This window comes from Polyodon spathula, chromosome 11 (genome assembly GCF_017654505.1).
Source record: "Polyodon spathula isolate WHYD16114869_AA chromosome 11, ASM1765450v1, whole genome shotgun sequence".
NCBI classification, from domain to species: domain Eukaryota; kingdom Metazoa; phylum Chordata; class Actinopteri; order Acipenseriformes; family Polyodontidae; genus Polyodon; species Polyodon spathula.
Window position 1 is genome coordinate 1,484,980 of NC_054544.1, and position 21,507 is coordinate 1,506,486.

Sequence of the window (21,507 nt, forward strand, 5' to 3'; positions counted from 1 at the left end):
CCCCTGCCCCCCTGCAGGTCTGTGTGCGAGCGCGCCAAAACCGGCTGCTCCCCTCTCATGAGGCAGTACGGCTTCGGCTGGCCAGAGAGGATGAACTGTGAGAAGCTGCCGGTGTTGGGGGACCCAGATAACCTCTGCATGGACTACAACCGGACCGAGACCACCACCACCTCGCCGCTGTTTCAGAAGCCCACCCGTCCCCCAAAGGGACCCCTGAAAGGACCTGGGCAGAAGGCTGCGGATTGCAGGCGGCAGTGCCGCTGCAGGGAGCCCCTGGTTCAGATCCACCGGGAGGCCCACCCCCTCTACAACAAGATCAAGACTGGCGAGGTGCTCAACTGTGCTGTCCCCTGCTACGAGCCCTACTTCTCTCAGGACGAGCGCACGTTTGCCACCTTCTGGATCGGCCTGTGGTCCATTCTGTGCTTCATCTCCACCTTCACCACCGTGGCCACCTTCTTGATCGACATGGAGCGGTTCAAGTACCCGGAGCGGCCCATCATCTTCCTGTCCACCTGCTACCTCTTCGTGTCCATCGGATACATCATCAGACTGATCGCCGGGCACGCCAGCGTCGCCTGCAACAAAGACTACCAGCACGTCCACTATGACACCACCGGCCCCGCGCTCTGCACCGTCGTCTTTCTGCTGGTCTACTTCTTCGGCATGGCTAGCTCCATCTGGTGGGTCATCCTGTCCTTCACCTGGTTCCTGGCAGCTGGCATGAAGTGGGGGAATGAGGCCATCGCCAGCTACTCCCAGTATTTCCACATGGCGGCCTGGCTCGTCCCCAGCGTCAAGTCCATCGCCGTCCTGGCTCTGAGCTCCGTGGACGGGGACCCTGTGGCTGGGATCTGCTACGTGGGCAACCAGAACCTGGACAACCTGCGTGGGTTTGTGCTTGCCCCACTGGTGGTGTACCTCTTCACTGGGACCATGTTCCTGCTGGCAGGCTTTGTGTCTCTGTTCAGGATCAGGAGCGTGATCAAGCAAGGGGGAACCAAGACGGACAAGCTGGAGAAGCTGATGATCCGCATCGGCATCTTCACCGTGCTCTACACTGTCCCGGCCACCATCGTGGTGGCCTGTTACACCTACGAGCAGCACTACAGGGAGAGCTGGGGCAAGGCTCTCAACTGCGCCTGCCCAGGGAGTGAAGCCCAGTCTGGGCCTGACTATGCAGTCTTCATGCTCAAGTACTTCATGTGTCTGGTGGTGGGCATCACCTCCGGGGTGTGGATTTGGTCCGGCAAGACCGTGGACTCGTGGAGGAGGTTCAGCAGCAGGTGCTGCCGAGGCAGGAAGCCCACCAGCGCCTCCATGTACAGTGAGGCCAGCACGGCTCTGACTGCCAGGACCGGGGTGGCTAGCTCAGGCTCCTACCACAAGCAGGTGCCACTTTCTCATGTTTAAAACACAGCAGCCGGGAGCCTGCACTCAACTTTGTTGTGTGTGTGTAAAGAAAAGACTTATTTTTATTTCAAATTTTTAAAAAGGATAAAAAAAAATAATAATTCGATCTATTCCTCAAGCATTTGATTGAAATATTTTCAACATACGACATCAAATTTAGCACCTCATGAAGTATTTTAAATTAAGCATAATTAATGTGTCTGGGGTATTTTTCTATACAAAATAATAATTCAGTCATCTTCCCCCAAAAACAAGGAGTTCATAACATAATGTGTTTTTTTTCCCTACATGGGGAAGAAACACTACATACCCTAGAGAGACTGAGACCACAGTTGTGTACTGCACTGTTATTCCCATTGTGTGTCTCAGGGGTAGGGTGCCTACATGGGAACGCCATACTGTATGGTGTGATGACGTCCACATCAGTGGGTGTCCTGTCCACTAACCCTGTCCAGTGCTAAGAGTCCCTGCGTCTGGAGATGCCTTGCATGTTAATGGTCATTTTGAGTGGCTGGAATGAAGAAGCACTGTAATGAATCAAATGCTTTAGATGCACTTGATGATTTATTTATTTTATTTTATTTCTTAAAAAATTTTGTGTGTGGGGGGGGGTTACATGTGATACTATAAAAAGAAATCGGTAGCTGATTAATATAGTGTGTTGCACACCTTTACCAGAAAGAAAGCAACACCTTGTAACTGCCAGGGCACCTGTTTGTTCTGCAGCATAGGAAATTGCATTTATCAAGTTACATCAGCAAGTTGCATTGTTTATATGAAAAGTGTCTGTGAAACTATAACTGGGCTGACCTGGAAACGCATAGGGGTGCGTGCATGCGTATCAGTGTGTGTGTGTGTTATTTAAACAGCATTAAAAATAATAATGATACTCATTTAAAGAATAATTTCACTTGTTGTGTGGAATGCGATTTGTTTAAAAGATGATCGTGTTGACTTGTACTGCAAAAAGGAAGAACCCGTTCTGATGTACGCAGCGTGGTTACGTTTTTAGAAGTTCATTGTTTTATTCGTTAGCACAGGTGTTTTGCAAAAGACAATAGCTTTTAATGGATTGAACATATTCCTGGCTGGTGTGTTTGTAGCAGGCGAACTGCTCTCCGGTACGGTGTCAGATTAAACTGTGCTTTACTGGTTTATGCTCAAACCAAAACCAATTGGCTTATGTATCGGGATGTGCAGAACCATGTATTGTGAGGGTTAATTAGCATCCCCTTTAACATGTGTTGCTGAACTCAATGTATTCCCTTGTAAGTGCAGTGTGCCTCCCAGTGGCCAAATGCCAGAATTGCAGTTTTTATCATTTCTGGGCACTCTTGAGTAAAATCAGTAACAGCTAGTGTGCTGTGTGCAGCTTGAAAACAGCAACAAGAAAAAAGATAAGTCCTATTTTAAATAAACCTCCAGAACAGTATATCACAAGTGACAAACAGGCACTGTGTGTATCTTAGCGTTTTATTCAAAGAGGTTCCGATAAGCAGAATGAAACCATGTTGTACTCTCATGAGGTTTCTATGGATCTTGATATCTGTTTCTATCTGTCTCAAAGTACAACAGCCCTTTATCATGTCAAACCCCTCTGTCCTGGCAGTGTGATTGCAGTAGGCATGCTGCATTGTTCTGGTAAGGCTGGGTACACAATGGCTGAAATTGCACCATGTTGTTGTTGTTTGTTGTTGTGTTATGTTTTGTAATAACTCTCTAAATATATTGCTGAACACATACGGCTCTCTGTAGCGCAGTGACAGAACTTATTTCTTCAAATGTTGTAAATAATTTTTTGAAACACTGATGTTTTTGGGTCATGTGCTCATGATAGTTTTGAAACGTGTATGTATTCTACCCTTTACGAAGAGTCAGAGTTTGAGATTTAGATATTTATGATAAAGTGGTTATTTTTGTTCCTCTGATTATTGTAGAGAATAAACTGTTTAACAGTTTCTGTGTCGAGTCTGTGTCCATTCTTTTGTCCTGGTGCTTTGTCACAATATTGTTGTATCACAGTATGCAGTCACAATACAACACACACTATATGCTAGTGATGGGTTTTAAAAAGCATACAAAATGATGAAGTGAATTGTTAAACTGGACTAGCATGTAATTATATCATCTAAGCCATTTCCTCCTCTTTGCAGTTCATGCATTCTGGTAGTTTTTAGCTGTCTTTAGGTACCTTTCACAGCACGACTACACATGGCAGAATGCATTGATGTTGAAAAGCCTAAACTGTCCCAGTGAACATGCAGTCATGGTTTTGTGTGCCCTGAGCTTTAGTCACGCAAATCTAAACGTTCTTTTGGTAGAGGTACTATTAACTATTACAAACAAATGCCAATAATGCAAACATTTCAGCTAATACCTTAATCACTTAGTTTTCTATTTACCAAGGTGTGCTGAAGTCTTCATTATCAACCAAGATAAGTCAACAGGATTCTTGGACGTTTACCAGTTCTCAAAGTGCAGGTGCTTGCTTCAGTTCAAGGGTAATCCTGCTGTAGGGTATTTATTTATGGTACATTGAAACTTGCACTGCACCTAATGTTTGCGTTATGCCAAGGTACTGGCATTGCATGAAGGGTTACACTCCATGTAATTCCAAGATTACTGCATGGTAAAAGGGGTCAAGAAGGGCATGGTGCTGTTTCAATGGCGATTGAATAAACAGAACCTTAATGCCACCAAACAATTGATTCTCAGACAGGAATAAACCCCCATTCTGGAGGAGGATGCAGCTGTTAACCCTCCATCCAGAAAGTAGGGATGAGGGAATAACCAGCAAGGTGGTACAGAGGTTTGACAAAGATGTTCACTATTGTGATTTTAATCTGCAGTGTTTGATTATATCTTGAAAGCCAAAGGAACAGACATTTTGCAGAATATATATATATATAAGAAAGACAGCTTAAAGCCAAGTCACACGGTGAGGTTCTCATGCAAATTCTCAAGTAGCAGGCTGTTGGTGAGGCTCAATTGGAACCTGTTTGGTTTTTCATGTGCTGCGTTGTTTTATGAATCGCTGTCTAAGTGAGGATTATCAATCAGGATTAGCAGGGGGCATCTTTCTGCACAGGAATTATTTGTGGCATCTTGCCCTACGCTGTTGCAGTAGGTTGTGTGTTTCTCTCAGTGTCTGAGACAGCTTAACCTCCCCAGTGTGACAATAACAATTTAGTAGGTAAACCCTTTTAACCTGACTAGGGCTTTCCCAGCTAATCCTAGTAACAATGCCGGGCTATCATTAGAACACAAGGATTAACATAGTGACCAACACCTGGGCTACCCCCACTTGGACCTGCGTTACCTTTTTTCTATAGAGCTGATTATTATGTAAGTTTACTTCCTAATAGAATGGCAAGAAAAACATCCAGCTTTTACTGTTTCAGCATGAAGAAACTTTGGAAAAAGTTAACCATGCTGGAAGTGGAATTATTTCTGCTGTGCAGCTTCAGATGCCACAGCTTGACCAGGGACACAATATAAAAAAAAGCCCTGATTTTTCCCATGTACTCCAGTATAGTTTATATACATATATATATAGTTCACAATATAAGTATTAGCATTCATAGCATTTACCCTGGTATCTACCTCACAGATCTATTGTGTAATAGGTGTGAGTTTGATAAACCCTCCTCTTCAGTTGCACAGAACTCTGCAATTGTGCAGTAAGATCCATGACTTGCAACTCCAGAAGTGTGCACACTCTGAAAAGGGAAGTTAATCTCATATACAAAGGTAGTGTCACAAGGAGACAGGTGGCACAGTGGGCTAATTAACTGGCATGTTGCGCTGCTCTCCTTGGAGTACTGGGTTCAAATCCAGCTAATTCATTCCTTTATTTTCAAAGAATTTGCTGATTTACCTTATTGTTGGTGTGAAACACAGCTTTCCTTTGGGTTACTCCATGAACTTCTTGCCATGAAGATAGCAGATCAAATCCAGCTTCCAGAGGTGAGTTCCTGAGATAAGTAATGATGTTAGTTGTAACTAACGATGTTGGAAAATAAAAGGAGGAATCAGCTGGATTTGAACCCAGTAATTCAAGGCAAACGGCACAGCATACTCATGAATCAGGCCACTGTGTCATATCACTTTCATGGAAGAAACACCTTTAGCATTGTCTACATAGGAAATGATCAGTTCTTTGAAAATGTAAGTTAGGAATCAGCTGGATTTGAATACTATCCTCCAAAGAGAACAGCACAGCATGTTAGTGAATTAGCAAACTGTGCCACATTTCCATGGAAGAGCATGCTTTTTATTGACTAAGGTAAATGAACCAGTCCTCTGAGGAACAGCATAGCACGCTTGTGAATTATCACACTGGAACACGGAGTGGGTACTATGAAACATAAAGGCAGCAATCAACTTTCCTTTACAATCGTTACATGATGTGCATTTTTACAGATACCAATCCCCATTGCTGAATCGTGGGTTTGTGGTTTATAAAATGCAGCTACTGCCTACTGCCCGACAGATTGGTCATCCGATACCACTGTGCACAGTAAGTAGAAAGCCGAATACAACCCTTATGAACACAAGGTTTATTTATAGACAAGGTTATGAAACCGTATCCCCATTTACCATATTGTTCCTACTTGCTCTAGTTTCGCACACAACCACGACTGTTGGAGTGGAACCTTCCTTACACTAATTTAACTTTGATAACAAATCATCTACATAATAAACCATTTAAATACATTAGTGGACCCAAAGATTCCAAGATTGCTATTATTTCTTTCTGTTTGACACAGGATTTCAATTGAGCAGAAAGACAAGGACAACCAAGTGGATGATGGGCCCAAGACAATGTTACATCACATTAGAGGTAAATAAGAAAGGAAACGAGCAAACAGTCATTTTATGCTTTCAAGTATCATGTCACAGATGGAAAAAGCAGCTTGGAGATTTTATTTTGGTGTAAGCTCTTGGATGGGTGGGGTCTGAATGGGATTCTTAATGTAAAATACTAAAATAAAATAAAAAAAATCACAATGGAACCTACAGTATCTAGAATGTTTTAACCTATAAATGCAAGTTCAATAAAAACATTCTATAACACAATACAAGGACATGGTCTGTTGTTGCACACTTCTTCAGGGGTTGTGGGTTATTTGACAATTAGTACTCTAACCTGGCATGGACAGTTTCAATACAACACCCTGTGCCCTTTGCCTCAATGTGATAACATTTTGTAAATGACCTGGAAGCATTATTTTAGCACCCTCCTTTGGGAAGTTCAAATAAGAACCAATTACAAGATTAGCCTGCCCTGTAAGTATACAGAAAGTGAATACAGTGCTCCCTTACTATAACATGGGCCTCGGGGGACACACAATCTGAGCGTTATAAATGGGAGGGGGTGAGGGGCACTGGGGACACATCTGACAAATATAAAATAACAACTTCTCTGTAATGCACATATAGTGAAGCAAATACAGAACTTCCCTTAAATTAACCATGCATAAAGCACCATGTAATCAACAGTATATTTCTTACCAAAAAAAAAAAAAAAAAAAAAAACCCCCACTAGTGGATCACTTTAATTAGAAGTTTCTAAAGTACAAATAGCCTGGCTAAACTGCAATTGGGAGTTCAGTTCGAAGCGACAGACAAGCAAACCAAGTGCATGCAAGAAGGAGAGCACGTCGGGCGAGGGGAAGAGGGAATGGGCTCGTCCCAGGTTCGGCTGGCGGAGCCAGGCTGAAGCGAGGCGTCTCATCTCCCAGAGAAAGGTGCAGCAAAAAAAGAAATACATTAGGAAAGATAACCACACAATAGGCCTAATATTTATTTAGTTATAAAAGAAATGTCTGTGTTATAAAGAGCCAGCGCAGCTTTTCTTCAGTTCAGATACAGTATCAAAAGGGAGAGAGAAAAACAGAAGTTACATGGAGAAGTTGTTTATTTGTTTGAACACCACCAATACTGCATGAATCACTAATATAGGGAATATAAATCAAGAGCCTTCTAGCAAGGGAGCACTGTACATACTGTCAATTAATCCAACACTGAGCTAGAGAGTATTGTGTTTGCAACTGTGCTCTCTGTCAATGACAAGATACGGCCAGACTGCATTGAAATGTTATTTTTATCAATGATATTAACATTTTTCATGAGACTTCCTCCTCCCCCTCTCCCATTAAAAGAGTTATTGAATAGCTCTTACTAGCAATAAAAGCGGTCATATTGAAAGAGCAAAGGTGTTATGTGCCAATCACAATGGAATGGATACAGCGGCCAGTAAAAGGCTGGTGGCCATCAGCAACAAAAACAGATATACATCACTATATAAAAGTATTTTATATAAGCGGATATACCATGCATCCCTATATTTATTTGATTTTTTGAATGTAGAAAAACAGCAATCGCAATGATGCAATCACCTTACGACAACTTTGTTTTGTTTTAGCAGAGGAAAACAAATCTCAATTAACAATGAAGATCTTCAGGGTGCATGCTATATCGATTGCTAATAAAATATTATACCATGTCAGCAGATGTTTTGGTTGGTTTCTTTTCACTCCAAGTATAAAGCTAAAGGTTGTAATGAGGTATTCAACAGGACAGAGGAATCCGATATTAGAGATCTTTGAACTCCCTCATCCATCTTGCCATACAATCCTTATAAAAAAAAAATCACACACACACACACACTGCAAAACTGTTAATAATCGTGCTTCCATTTGGAATATGAACATACAGTACTTCAGCCATAAGCTTAGATACAGCTCTCTAGAACTCTGGGAAAAGTCAAAACAAAATTACTCGATTAGTGTTTATTTAAAATACTCCATCGGCAAATGATTTTCAATTAAAACCAGACAGCTTTCACAGCTCTTAGCCTACACAGTAAGCAAGCCCCTTTTTTTATTTTGCACCTCTGGGTATTTCAGCAGAGTTGTGTGCTGTCGAAGCAGCATCTGTTTTTCTCTTTCAATTTGTATATATTTTCTCTTTATTGGAGTGTGCTTGTTGTGGCAGACAGGGTTAATGGGAGCGCTGCCCTCTCTGGGTGAAGGACTCCCAGTAAAGCCCCTCTCTGCAGTAGCAGTGCCACTCAGTGTCTAGGACAGCACTGCGTTAGAGCGACGGATTCCCACTAGATTATCGGCACTCAACGATCTTCTCATTGCAACTTTACTCAGGTCTTTATACTTGTCCTCACACAGCCTGGAGATTGCCTACAAATACAAACAGAACACAATGTTGGTCAAAAGCAATAAATACCAAAGACTGCCCATTAGAGTAATGATTCGGCCATACAAACACCTATTCAGACCTTGTAGGGGAGGGTACATAATGTTTTAACCAATATGAACAGGAATAAGGGAGTGGCCAAAGGATTTAAACCAACGAGATATGGCCTTACATTACTGCAAGGAGACAGTTGTATTACATACAATCCAATACAAAATGTATTATAGCAATGATTTCTGTAGACTGTAAATTATCTTGCTGTGTGTTAAAATAGTATTTAAAAAAAAATAGTAAAAACGTACATCAGTAAAAGAACACAAATGAACAATGAAAGCATCTACAAACGGGTGTTGGTAGAGAAATGGATTGACTGCACATGGAGGAATCCTGAGATTTCTGCATGTTGTGATGTAGCTCTTGAATGATGTACAAAGTCATTCACAGCTGGTCTTAATACCTTTACCCCGAGCTCAGTGGACTTGAACAAAATACGTTCTCATTAACAATCATTGTAAACTTGTCATCATACAGAGTAGCACATCAGGTCCTTCGCATGCAAGGTTTTCAAGCTGTATTGTAGCCCTCCATATCTGAGCATAAGACTCCTAATGCATGACCATTTCACCCACTTCCAGGTTTTACTTCAAGCTTTGTGTACAGGTAACAAGCTCAGGTGCGTCTCTTGAAAGCATTCCAAAATGTCACCGATAAATAATTCAGTATTTTTTTATACAATTCAGAATTAGTGGATGCTGGAAGACAAGCAAGCCTGTTTGAATAATGAGCCCCTCACCTCCAGCTTCTGTGCCCTCTCCTTGCTGAGGGACTCCAGGGGGAAGTTCATGTGGTTGTCGTCTGCCAGCGAGCGCAGGTCAAAGTAATATTTGGCGTAAACGCTGGCTGGAACGTTAATGTTAAACTGCAGCAGCTCCAAGAACTGCCTTTCCATTTCATTCCTGGAGGAAAGTTACCATGTACAAATATTATGGCATGTCTTGGTTACGCTCAACAACATCAAGACAACATATGCGAGCCCCCTGCCACCCTAAATACAAACTGACTCATGTCAATTAAGAGTTGCAGGAGTACCTGTGCCCAGGTAAGTGGAAGTACACAGTAAAGCACAGCCAGTTTCAAGAAATGCATTAGTCAGCTCACTAATCCGAATCCTTAGCCAAACTGACCTAAATTCAAACCATGCTGTCACAATGAAATGCACGCGGATAGCAGCTTTAAAATCATAATTCGTAAATATTTACAGCAGTCTCTGTACTGCCCCACCCCTCCCCCAAAGGATTATTAGCAATTTGTGATGATATGCAGAATCCAAGCATTTGTAGTATGGTACAGAACAATGTATCTCCATAGAACAAGGCCATGAAACACCTACCCTAAAAAATAAACCTGAATGTTGTTTATTAGTGGTGAAGGACGTAGGCATTTTTGTCAGAATGAGAGGCTGTTTATTGGTACAAATAAAAAGGACCATGCTGGTCGCTATGACAACTAATGGATCTGCAGAGAGCCGGCGCTATTATCTTGGAGCTCTAAGAGCTCTTGAGTCAGGGCAGGCTCCTCTGTGAAAAGCGTCAATAGAAGGCTGTGTGCTTGTGTAATACAAGAGGTCAGCATGCAGCACAGACCAAAGGCAGCACTAGACTAACCTAGGCATTCAGAAAGTAAAACATGGCTTTGGGAAGAAAGAGGAGCAACTTGCCAGTGAAAGAATTCTGGGCAAAAGAAGCCTTAGAAGAAATGAATCAATATTATTGGGGATCTAAAACCTGTTTGTAATTTCAAGAATGGGTCCATTACTGTTCCATCATTACTCAATTTAATATAGTTTACTTAGTATTAAATCTGTCAAACACCACAAGCATTACTAAGGCAACCTGCACAAAAGTTTTAAATGATCCAAGTTTAGTTTTATGCTTCACAAAACAGTTCTACAACGCATCCCAGTAAAATCCTGCACCCATTAGTGGAGTCGCTACTCACATGTCCTCCACAGTGATGTCTTTAAGGATCTGGCAGTAGTCCACATTCCATACAGCCTGGTCATCCCACACTTTCGATGCCAGTAAGATAGCACCCAGTACAATCCTCTTCCAATTACTGGGACAAATATCAATCTCTGCGTACGTCAGCAGGCGTTCCAGATAAACCTGCCACGAAACAAACCCCCCCTTAGCTTTCAGGGAAAACCATTACACCAACACCACACTCGTTCCATGCTCTTTGTTGCTTTTCAAAAGCCATACCGACACATGGAATGGGGCAGTGTAAAGTACTTCAGATGCAAACATCACCCTTCTGAGAGCACAGAAGCTTGGGCACAGAAATGCGATACTGCACTGTCAAACACCACCCTTCTGAGAGCACAGAAGCTTGGGCACAGAAATGTGATACTGCACGGTCAAACACCACCCTTCTGAGAGCACAATCAGGAGGCTTGGGCACAGAAATGTGAAACTGCACGGTCAAACACCACCCTTCTGAGAGCACAGAGGCTTGGGCACAGAAATGTGATACTGCACTGTCAAACACCACCCTTCTGAGAGCACAATCAGGAGGCTTGGGCACAGAAATGTGATACTGCACGGTCAAACACCACCCTTCTGAGAGCACAATCAGGAGGCTTGGGCACAGAAATGTGAAACTGCACTGTCAAACACCACCTTTCTGAGAGCACAATCAGGAGGCTTGGGCACAGAAATGTGAAACTGCACGGTCAAACACCACCCTTCTGAGAGCACAGAGGCTTGGGCACAGAAATGTGATACTGCACTGTCAAACACCACCCTTCTGAGAGCACAATCAGGAGGCTTGGGCACAGAAATGTGATACTGCACTGTCAAACACCACCCTTCTGAGAGCACAATCAGGAGGCTTGGGCACAGAAATGTGAAACTGCACTGTCAAACACCACCCTTCTGAGAGCACAATCAGGAGGCTTGGGCACAGAAATGTGAAACTGCACTGTCAAACACCACCTTTCTTCAGGAGGCTTGGGCTGAGCACTGTCACAACCTTTCTGAGAGCACAATCAGGAGGCTTGGGCACAGAAATGTGAAACTGCACTGTCAAACACCACCTTTCTGAGAGCACAATCAGGAGGCTTGGGCACAGAAATGTGAAACTGCACTGTCAAACATCACCTTTCTGAGAGCACAATCAGGAGGCTTGGGCACAGAAATGTGATACTGCACTGTCAAACACCACCCTTCTGAGAGCACAATCAGGAGGCTTGGGCTTCCCTGCTATTATGCACTTTGGCATTTTTTTTTTTTTTTAAAAGCACAAGTAAAAGGAGACATGTTTATCACATCTCTCATCAGCACAGTCTGGCACTGAAGTCACTTTACTTTGTTCTACTGCCACCTAGTGGCCATCCAAAATACAACTTGAGGAAGCAATACATTAAGGCTTCTACTGTTATAATATTGTTCATCTAGAAAACATTAAAATCACAAAAAGCATTGAAAGAAACATGTCTCCTCATACACTACTTCCACAAGATATGTGCCAATCTTTGCATTGTTTAAAAGTCAAAGTATAGAGTACTATATCAAAACATATGAAATCAAAAAGCTGATGAACACATACATATTGCTGGTGTACGTAGTGTCCGAGATGTTATATTGCTGTACTGTATAAACCTAATTGGTTGTGGTTTGCATTTGTCAGAACATATCAATACTGCACAACTTACTCCCATTTAAACGATATGAAGATTTTTTTCAGGGGTGGAAATGAGTTGTATGACTGAGTAATGCCATTCATTTTAACTGGAGTGTGATAATAACCGAAGTGAACACCACCAAAGCATTAAACCAAGACCAAACGAAACCTACCCTGAGTACCGACCATTTCAACAGGTAAACCCTCAATGTGTTAGAGAAGGAACCCAAGTGTTAGAAAGAGAGTTTGAACATCGCTATCGTTTACTGATGCATCTCAAACAAAAGTATATGAAAAGAGAAAAACAGTGTCTAATAAAAAAAGGATTTAGAACTCAAAATGAGAGCTTTGCAAGCCCACATGAGTATGTAAAAAATATAGTAAATACAGCAAAGTGAAGGGTCCAGACATTCATTCTTTAAACGTGCGCAAGCATATCTCTACCTTCCCTAGAGAACTAAAGTAGTTTGGATCAAAGGCTTCAGCAGCAATCCCTTCATTTCTCTTGACGCTGCCCCTTGTAGATGAACTCAAAACAGCCTCTCTGCTGCTCCTGAATCAAGGCACTGCGATCAGAGCAGTATTGTGATACTTGCGTTGATAAGCAGGCCAGTATTTCCAAGACACTCTTGAAGTTTAATTTCTACTAATCTTCCTACAGATCAACTGTTACTATTATTAGGAAGCAGCAGTTCAGTCTTAGTCCTATTAACCCCATATATTGGGGGGGGGGGGGGGGGGTGGGGGGGGGGGGGGGGGGGGGGGGGGGGGGGGTCATGCCAATGACAAAGAAGCCATTAAGCAGAAGAAGGAAATGTAAAGCATTTCAATGCCGTGATTGTTGCATTCTCACCAGGGTTACTATGGCACACTCCGCTGTGAGCTGGGCAGCACTGAAGAGGGTTCTGACAAACCGGTAGATGTGCTTATGTTCTGGGTCACTCCTGCAGTAATCTTCAGGCACCTCTTCCCTCTGCCAACAAAGGAAGGGGACAAAACGCAATGTCAATCTTACACTTCATTTCTTCTTTGTTGTGCAACAAGTGCCAAATTAACTCCTCTATCAAACCTATATTTGTATTGGAATCACATGAAAACCTCTGCTGAAAGTACAAACATAGTGCTGTATTCAGATCTTCGTGCAGGAAGTGGCTCTATGGGGCTGGAAGCAGGAGCGCTTTAGAGGGATCCCAACAGTGTCCACATGTGTTCCCATTGAATAGTGATGGCACACCAATACAAATGGCAGATGCAGATTATTTGTAGAAAGATTTGTGGCAGTTTTTAAACCAAGGAAACGTTTAGGATTGGTCTGATGAAGATGCAGGCACAGGGACAGCTGGTGCATCACAGGGCAGGATGAGGCCAGACGAGAAGAACGTCTCCTCATTTAAAAGCTCAGAGTTCAGAGAGGGTCCAAGAACAGGCTCAACTCCAAAACAGCAATCTATTCAAAGGCTGTTACACAACAGAGGACAAATCACTCAAGGAGCCGGTAAGCTCTAGCATCCCATTTGCTGTAAGGAGCAAAGCCTGTTTCTTTGTAGGCCGTGTTACTTGCAAACTTTAAATACTTTGGGGTTACCAGCAACAGTGAATTACACTGTCACTCAATTTCATTTGTTCCTAAAAGGTTCTCTGAATAAGGCAGTTTTTATGTTTATTTTCTCTGGTGCGTCCCAACTTCATAAAATAAAACACACATACCGATAGAGGATGCAGCTTTTCATCAAAGATATCAAGCGATCTGTCCGAATCCCTATTGCAAATTAAAACAAAAAGGCAGCTTTACCAAGACATGGAAGTCATAGTAAATTACCACAGACAACCAGTGAAACAAACCCTTATGTTGTCCATCAAACAGCAGCACCTTTACTTTTCTGATCCCTTTCTCTGCTGCCATGCCATAATGCCTTCCGTTTGATAAAACAGGGTTTAGCAGGTTATCTTTTTAATTAACTGAGCAGAGAGACAGGCAACATGCACAACTCTCTGTGCCAGCCACTGCAGATCAAGATAGCAGAGGTCACCGGGACACAGAATTACATGGTTTTAAACAAAACAGTTGTAAATTCCTTAAAGGTTAAAAGAAACAAAATCAATACAGAGATCCCACTGACATTTTATAGCATGCTGACAAGTCCCTACGTTTACAAAATCACTGCTGAAGAACAAATTACTGTGTTCGACGAAACAGAAAACAGGCTCTTACCTGTTCTTTATGTGGTAGTATATTGCTAAAGTAACACTGTTAGGAAGAAAAGTAAACAAAAAAACAAATTAGATTTCCAAGTCCAATTGTTTTCTCTTTTACGAATACATTTCATCGTTCAGTATGATGGTACTAGAGCTGATAATTGAGTTCCCAAGTTAATTACATTGCATACAATGCCTCAAATCCAAAACTCCAGCCACCCCACCCTTCCCCTGCAGCGTCAGCACACACACTGAACTCAAAGTACTTGGTCTCCTTGTCGTACTGTACCTTACACAAAACAAAATTAGCACGAGATAACAAGTGTGCAATATGTATATTTTATTTTCTGAAGGGTACTTTAATTCTCTCTTAATTATCTGTATTACTTCTGTCATTACTACTTCTATTTTTATACTATCCCACAGCTACTCCCAGATATGGTTTCATGCCGTCTGGCAGATGCTTTTATTGAATGAATGAATCCATCACTCCATATAACTTCAGCTGGATTTTTGTTTCTTTGGCATTGCCTTGGGGTTCTGGAATGCCTTTTCCGGATTCCATTGCGTCACTGTCAGACTGTCAAGGTTTAAAACAGCTGTTCAGCCTTGTCTGTGCTCGAGATGAACTTGGGTAAGTCAGAATGCAACCAGAATTGTGTATTTGTAAACTAAAATATGTACATGTACTTGGGCTGGCCCTGCATGCATGAAGTGAATAAACTAAAGTGAATAACCTAAAAAGCAAAGGGTATGGCAGATATGGGTTTAATTGAGTCTCTGTATGTCTTATTTCAGACAACCACACTATGCCTGTATTCTCCTGTTACAGCACTTTTAATACACTTTCTGGATTTCAAGCAAGCCTCCATGCGACTGATGTAAAACCCTTTCTGCAACCTTGGTAGCTGGCAATCAAACTGGCTAATCATTCAGTGCCACAGTGCAAGACAGGTTAACAACGGTCCAAAATCCATTATACATAAAACCAGCCTGATATTATCAGAACGGGCAGACCCTGCGCTGATACACTCCCTGGGCATTTCTTTGATAACACTCACCACTTTATTGTGCTTTTTAAATTAGGCTGGCTGACTGTGCTGTCATCAAGAAATATCGTAGAACAGGAGCTGTACTTCTTAGAGAGCTGCCCAGGGGACACCTGCAAAAGACAAAGCAGAGTTACAAATCGTGAAACAGACCACTACTACTGAATAAGGAAAAGGACTCCTATATTTAAACACTGGAAATGCTATTGTTACTGAAAAAGTAATCCTGATTTTCAGACATTTTCCACCCACTAAATATGGGCGGACCATATGGATTGGTCTTTTCTGGTCTTTAAAGCTGCTTAAAGTAATGCCAATGTCAAACCACACGGTTATTTAAAACTCCCACTGAAACATTTTGGCTGGTTTCACAGATCACCGACTAGCACTAATCTGGAGAGCCTTGCCCGTGCTAATTGGGATCTGTGAACAGAAGCCAGCCCTGTTAAACGGGAGATGGAGGAATGCATTTTTTATTCATTTATTTTGTTTTTCAGAAGTGATGCTCAGATATTTAGGAGGGATTCCAGGCTGTATAAAGCAGATTCATTAAGATCAAGTTGGCTGACAGTTGCACAGGGGCCTCTAGAGCAGTAATCCCCTACATGCTCGCACTCAAATGCATGTAATTATATATATATATATATATATATATATATATATGTAGTAAGTAAAGGATAGGATGTTCGATTACTGTGAGGTTCCATTGGAGAGGTCAATATTTATGTCCTGCATCATCTGACTTAATTAAGACTGACAGAAAGCGTTTTATTTTGTATGACCTTAAAATGACTGCATCTTAGAAAAATGGATCTAAACCAATTTTCACATTACTTACATGGTTTATGTAATTGCTTTTCCTTTTATCTCTCACTGTAAAAACAACAAGACAGAATAATTAGTTTCCAACCTCATGTCCCTTAACATGCTCAAAACTGGCGACAGTGACTGGAACAAATCTAGACTGTAAACATGCTGTATTCAGAGTTATAATTTACCAGAACATCTGTTGTAGTCCAAATTGTACTCAACACACCTATATGGTTAACAGGGCTGGAAATAAGACTTCCATTGCATAGCAGTATCACCCATTCCAAGTTTTCCTATGGGCTTGATTAGCAACAGTGTACAGGCAACAAGCTCAGGTGTGTTTTATTAATCTTTACTGCCTGCCACTGGAAATCCATTCTTGATCAAACTAGTGTAAACACAATAAGTCACATAATGTCAAGTAGGTAAACAGACATGCCCTGTTGCCTGATGTGTGCACAGCACTGTAAACAGAACAATGCAGTAAGCAGACACCAGGGGTGCAGGATACAAGGAGGAACTTGACAGGGCTGTGAGATCTTTCAGCTCTAACCTAGCCAAACCACAAAGCCTAAACTTACCATCTGTCTGGGACTTGCTGAGGAAGATGGTACTTGCCCTTGGGTGGTCCGATGGATTGGCTTCTGGCGCTAAATCTATGAAACGGAAAAAAAAAAAAAAGTTAAGCTCACCTGTGTACAGCAATGTCAGTTTTCTGATGAAAAAGACCACATCCTTGTTAATGTACTTTCCTGCAGCTAGTGCATGAAACAGCAAGGGGCAGCCAATATGCAGACTGATGAACAAGCAGAGCTGCCACTGAAAGTGCTGCAAATTAGTTTAATATTGCACAAAGGAACACGATGCAAGAAAAAACAAAATCACTGGCAAATGCGTGTTCCACAATCAAATTAGGACGTTAAGAAACCTAGACATGCCTTTTTAATTTGTTTACTGTTCTTATTTAATTGGATTGATTAAAAACACATACCAACAATACACTAACTCGCTATGTGTACTGTACATGTTTGTGAGGCGCTATGGAGACTATGCAAGTGAATGTCACATGATGGACCAAGGAACCCCAACAATGTTAAGAATGTCACAGACTAATTCCTTGCTTCTGTGAAAGAAGAACCGTCTGGGTGACACCTCAGCCATGCTGGTTCTGCTCTTAGTTACTGCTGGCATGTCAGGGGTGTTAGTGATGTGCTCCAAATAGGCTTACACTAACACCCAGCTGCTTGCATACAAGCATGCTTTTGTTTCAGGCTGAAAAAGGCATGCCACTGCCTTTGGTGTAACGCACTCCACAGGCTTGATTTCCAGAATAAGGTCCTTTTACTTTCTTTTTATTTCAAAATCTGAACTTGAGGACAACTGAAACCAAAGTTAAACTGCTTCCATGTTTTCTGAAGCATTCGTTTCTTTCATTTACAGTGCAGAACAGCAAGCAGGAAGACAGTCCGTTTCGTTCTTTTGGAAGCTACAAGCTTAATACTCAAGACCTCTCTTCTGGGTTTAACTGTAGGCCATCCTGTGCGTCTGTCCTTAACTCTTAAGTGCCCAGGTAAAAGCTAAATAAAAGGGGTTTGTTTCCCCATCTCCTTTAATTAAAGGATCCAATGTAAATTCAATGAGAAGTGAAATAGCCAGACTGTTCACGCCCTGCTAATCTGTTCGGCTTTATGTGTACTGCCTCCATCAACCAGGGGGACAGATTTATTATGATCAGAAAACGTTTCTCAGCAGTGCTGTCTGTGTTTCAGGTCCATATATTTCAAATGACTCTAGCCATCTTGAGTTTCATGGGGACGGGTTATGTGCATTGCACAGATGCCCAGAGAGGAAGAACTTAATTATACTTCAGGCAAAGGAAAACACAAGCCCGTAAACAATACCCCCCCCCCCCCCCCCCTCATCCCTTCTAAAACCTGCAAATCATTTCCACTTTCCTCTCTTTTTTGTGAAAGATGTTCTTGTCAATCAGACTGATCGCATTGGAGGTGATCTGAAGTATTATGAGAGGACACTTTACAGGGATCCCACATTGCAACTGCCCTGAAACAGCATACAGGGTAGGGCAGTCAATATTCTCCATTAGAGAAAGCAAGGGCAGCCGACTGTGCCTGTGGTTTTGTGATGAGAACCCTTGCCCAACAGAAACCTGACCCTGAACATCAAAGTGCATCTTACTATCGATTGCAATGTGCCTGCAGCTGCTAATCACCCAGGCGGATAAAACCAAAGTGAACAGCTTTCTTTACTGCAGATGATTCAATCAGAACACTCGACTGAAAAACACTCATATGGGCCTCTGAACTTCTTGGAGCTAGTGTATTAACCTGTAATAACAGCATCCACTCAGGGGGCAATGTTCACATTTTACAATCTAGATCTATCCGTGTGAAAAAATAAAAATGTCTAAAAGTAAATTGTTTACGGACATCATGATAGGAATACATTTAAATCGCAAACTTCACTTATTGTAACTTTGATTTATTGGGTTAGATAAGGGATAACAAAAGGTTTGGGAACAACAGTGGAACGAAATACCTTTAGATCCACACATTAGACAAGAGATACAAAATCTATCAATAGAATGCTACACAAAAGCACAGATCACAGAAAAACTAGATTGACTGCTCCTGGCCTCTAGAAACACAGCCTGGTTAACAAAACTCTCATGCGACCTGTGTGTGCACTACCATGCAAACATTGAAATGAATAAACGCAAAAGACCACGATTCCTGGTGGGTAAACCGTGGAGCCCAAAACTCTTCATTCTAGACACTAAACTCTGTAAATCTACTTGGGTCTATGCTTTGATCACAACACAATGGTTTAGCTGAAGTTTAGCTATTCATTTACACTGCTATGTTGCCCTGTGAAAGCTAGATTGGGCTTGCAAACCTAGGACCATAAACTAAAGGCTGTAAACTTTCAGCGACAGCGTTTTATTTTCTGATCACTAGATAGCCCCATCCATATATAACTGCTGTAGTGGAAGCTGGGGCTCTATCACCTTGTTCAAATCTGAACGCTTTCCTGTTTATCCTGGCAACTGGCTGCTAGCTCAGCTGTTAATTGGTCTCATGTTAAGTTTCCAGAGGCTTACTAATTCAAGTGGTAACAGCTGAAGTTACTGTTGCTTTCTCTTCTGTTCTCCCCACTACCCTCAACTGCTAAGGGGCTGTAAATTACAAAACGGGGAGTGGGGAGGGAGATTCCTGCTGTTTGTAGGACTCCGGTTTAAACTCACAGTTCCAGGTCTGGAAGTTTCAAGCAGCGTGTAAATACAAGGGTTATTTCTCGTGTGTGTGTGTGTGTGTGTGTGTGTGTGTGTGTGTGTGTTTGTGTGTCATACTAGCTGTATAAAGAACGTCAAAATGAACAATACAGTCACAAAACCATCAATCAACATCGTTAGTCTCAACAAAGAATGAGGAAACAGGACGACTGGAAGGTATTTCTAAACATTGGTGCTGATGTGAAAAGGGCATCTTTAGAGATCTGCCTGGCTAGTCGCTGGCTGCTGTGCCCCCCGAGCAACGCACTTTCCCCGGTGGTCTTACAGCTGGCCCAGGCGACTCCAGTGATGCAAGAAAGTGGTTTTATGTTCATGGGTTGGGGGTTAGTGACGCATATTTACTAGCACATTCCTTCAACGCGACACGTTTAAATCCCCCTTTCCTTTGCACAAACTCGAAATCTCGTACCCCAACCTACTCTCAAGAACAGTTCAAATGCATAATCTGTTCAGAATAGAAATCACGACAATGAATAATTAAGACAAGTTGACATACCTTCAACAAAAAAAAAAAAAACACTCAATCCTAGATCCTGCGGTTTTTAAACCTGCCTTTTCTGGACTAGGATAACAGTTCGTACATTTGATCATAGGGGTGCGAAAAAAAAGACAACGATCAAAACAACTTACCGTCGGGTACCTCTCTGTCGCTGATGTGCTGCAGAGAGGGTCCGGAATCGGGTTCATACAATTCTGCCTCCACTTGGTAGACATCCGGATGCTCCGGCTGCCTGCGTGGCCGGCTCACCTTGGGACTCCCACCAGGTGAAACGCAACACGACACCGTGTTTCCCATGCCTTAGTGCTTCACTACTAAAGTATGAATGTTCGTGTCCTTTTGCTTAAAATCAAAGCACAGTGAAATATGCCGCTATTATTATTAATACTACCTAAATACAGAAAATGCTGAACCGAACACAATTGCAGCCATTTTACTAAATAATAAACAAAAAGTTACATCCTCCAAGCGATACCGGTCCTAGGGCACACTTCCTCGTCATGGTGCACTATACCGGCGCCCTCATCAAGCACACAAACAGCCAGCTGAAATTCAAAAACGACAGGCAGACTTGCAAATCGGTGCGGATCTGAAACCTTCGCAGACAAATTGGGAAACAAATCTCATACTGGCGTTTGTAAAGTTAAACCAGGGTGTCACGGGCTACTTTCTGCCAGTCATTCTTCAGATGCTAAAATCAAATACAAACCCACGGTCAGTTTGTGTCGCCAACGCCCCTGTTGTTTTACAACGAACTTGGTTTCTACTGGTAATCCATTCTGAAACCTGGATCCGCGTTTCAGAGCAAACCTTCACACCCTCCCCCCTAGGCTTCAACTGGGTCGGGTGTCCACTCTACCCCCAGGCTTCACGGCCTACAGCCTCGTTTTTTTTTCTCTGTGTGCAAATGTGTTGATATTCCGCGAACAACTGATTTGCAATGTGGCTTTTTGGGAGTTAGCCTTTGGTCCCCGGTCTCAGCTAATGTGAATCTCCCGGTTATCCCCTCCTCCCCTCTGGCCAATTCAGTAATCCGCTCCCCGCCGCCGCCGCCGCCGCCATCTGCTTCAAAGCCGCTACCTGCAATCGTGAACGCCCCGCCCACCTCGTGTAGCGGTGCCCCGATTGGGTACAATCTGAAACAATTGCAGCGGATAAAGCTTTATTTGTTCATTATGCTGTCAATTCCGTGGCTTTTAGTGAAACATAACCCCGCCCACTGTAGCTATCTGAATGTTGGTATGTTACAAATATTGGCAATCATTAATGTGTGTGTGTGTGTGTGTGTGTCAGTGTCAGTGTGTGTGTCAGTGTGTGCTCTGTGTGTGTGTGTG

General features: G+C 42.4%; 2 protein-coding genes across 2 annotated transcripts in view; one reads left to right on the plus strand and one right to left on the minus strand.

Annotated features, from left to right (window-relative positions):
- Positions 1-3,314, plus strand: part of LOC121322685 (frizzled-5-like) — a 4,753-nt gene extending 1,439 nt beyond the window's left edge. The window contains exon 1 of the mRNA XM_041262886.1: positions 1-3,314. This exon is cut by the window's left edge and continues 1,439 nt beyond it. Within this exon, the coding sequence (XP_041118820.1) occupies positions 1-1,413 (1,413 nt within the window). The 3' untranslated portion in view covers positions 1,414-3,314.
- Positions 3,315-5,664: 2,350 nt separating this feature from the next.
- On the minus strand, positions 5,665-21,248 carry LOC121323294 (cyclin-Y-like protein 1). The gene is made up of 10 exons (XM_041264273.1): positions 20,305-21,248; positions 16,946-17,020; positions 16,393-16,427; positions 15,567-15,667; positions 14,522-14,557; positions 14,017-14,068; positions 13,163-13,282; positions 10,627-10,793; positions 9,422-9,584; positions 5,665-8,612 (listed from the first exon to the last, which is right to left on the minus strand). Exons 1-10 carry the CDS (start codon positions 20,468-20,470, stop codon positions 8,496-8,498), a joined length of 1,032 nt encoding a protein of 343 aa, XP_041120207.1. The 5' UTR covers positions 20,471-21,248; the 3' UTR covers positions 5,665-8,495.
- Positions 21,249-21,507: the final 259 nt, after the last annotated feature.

Coding starts and splice junctions, on each gene's coding strand:
- LOC121323294 (XM_041264273.1), bottom strand. CDS start 20,470: ATGGGAAACACGGTGTCGTGTTGCGTTTCACCTGGTGGGAGTCCCAAG. Junction 17,021..20,304: donor CGACAGAGAGGTACCCGACG/GTAAGTTGTTTT, acceptor TCCGTTTCATAG/ATTTAGCGCCAGAAGCCAAT. Junction 13,283..14,016: donor AAAAGCTGCATCCTCTATCG/GTATGTGTGTTT, acceptor CTTTGTTGGCAG/AGGGAAGAGGTGCCTGAAGA.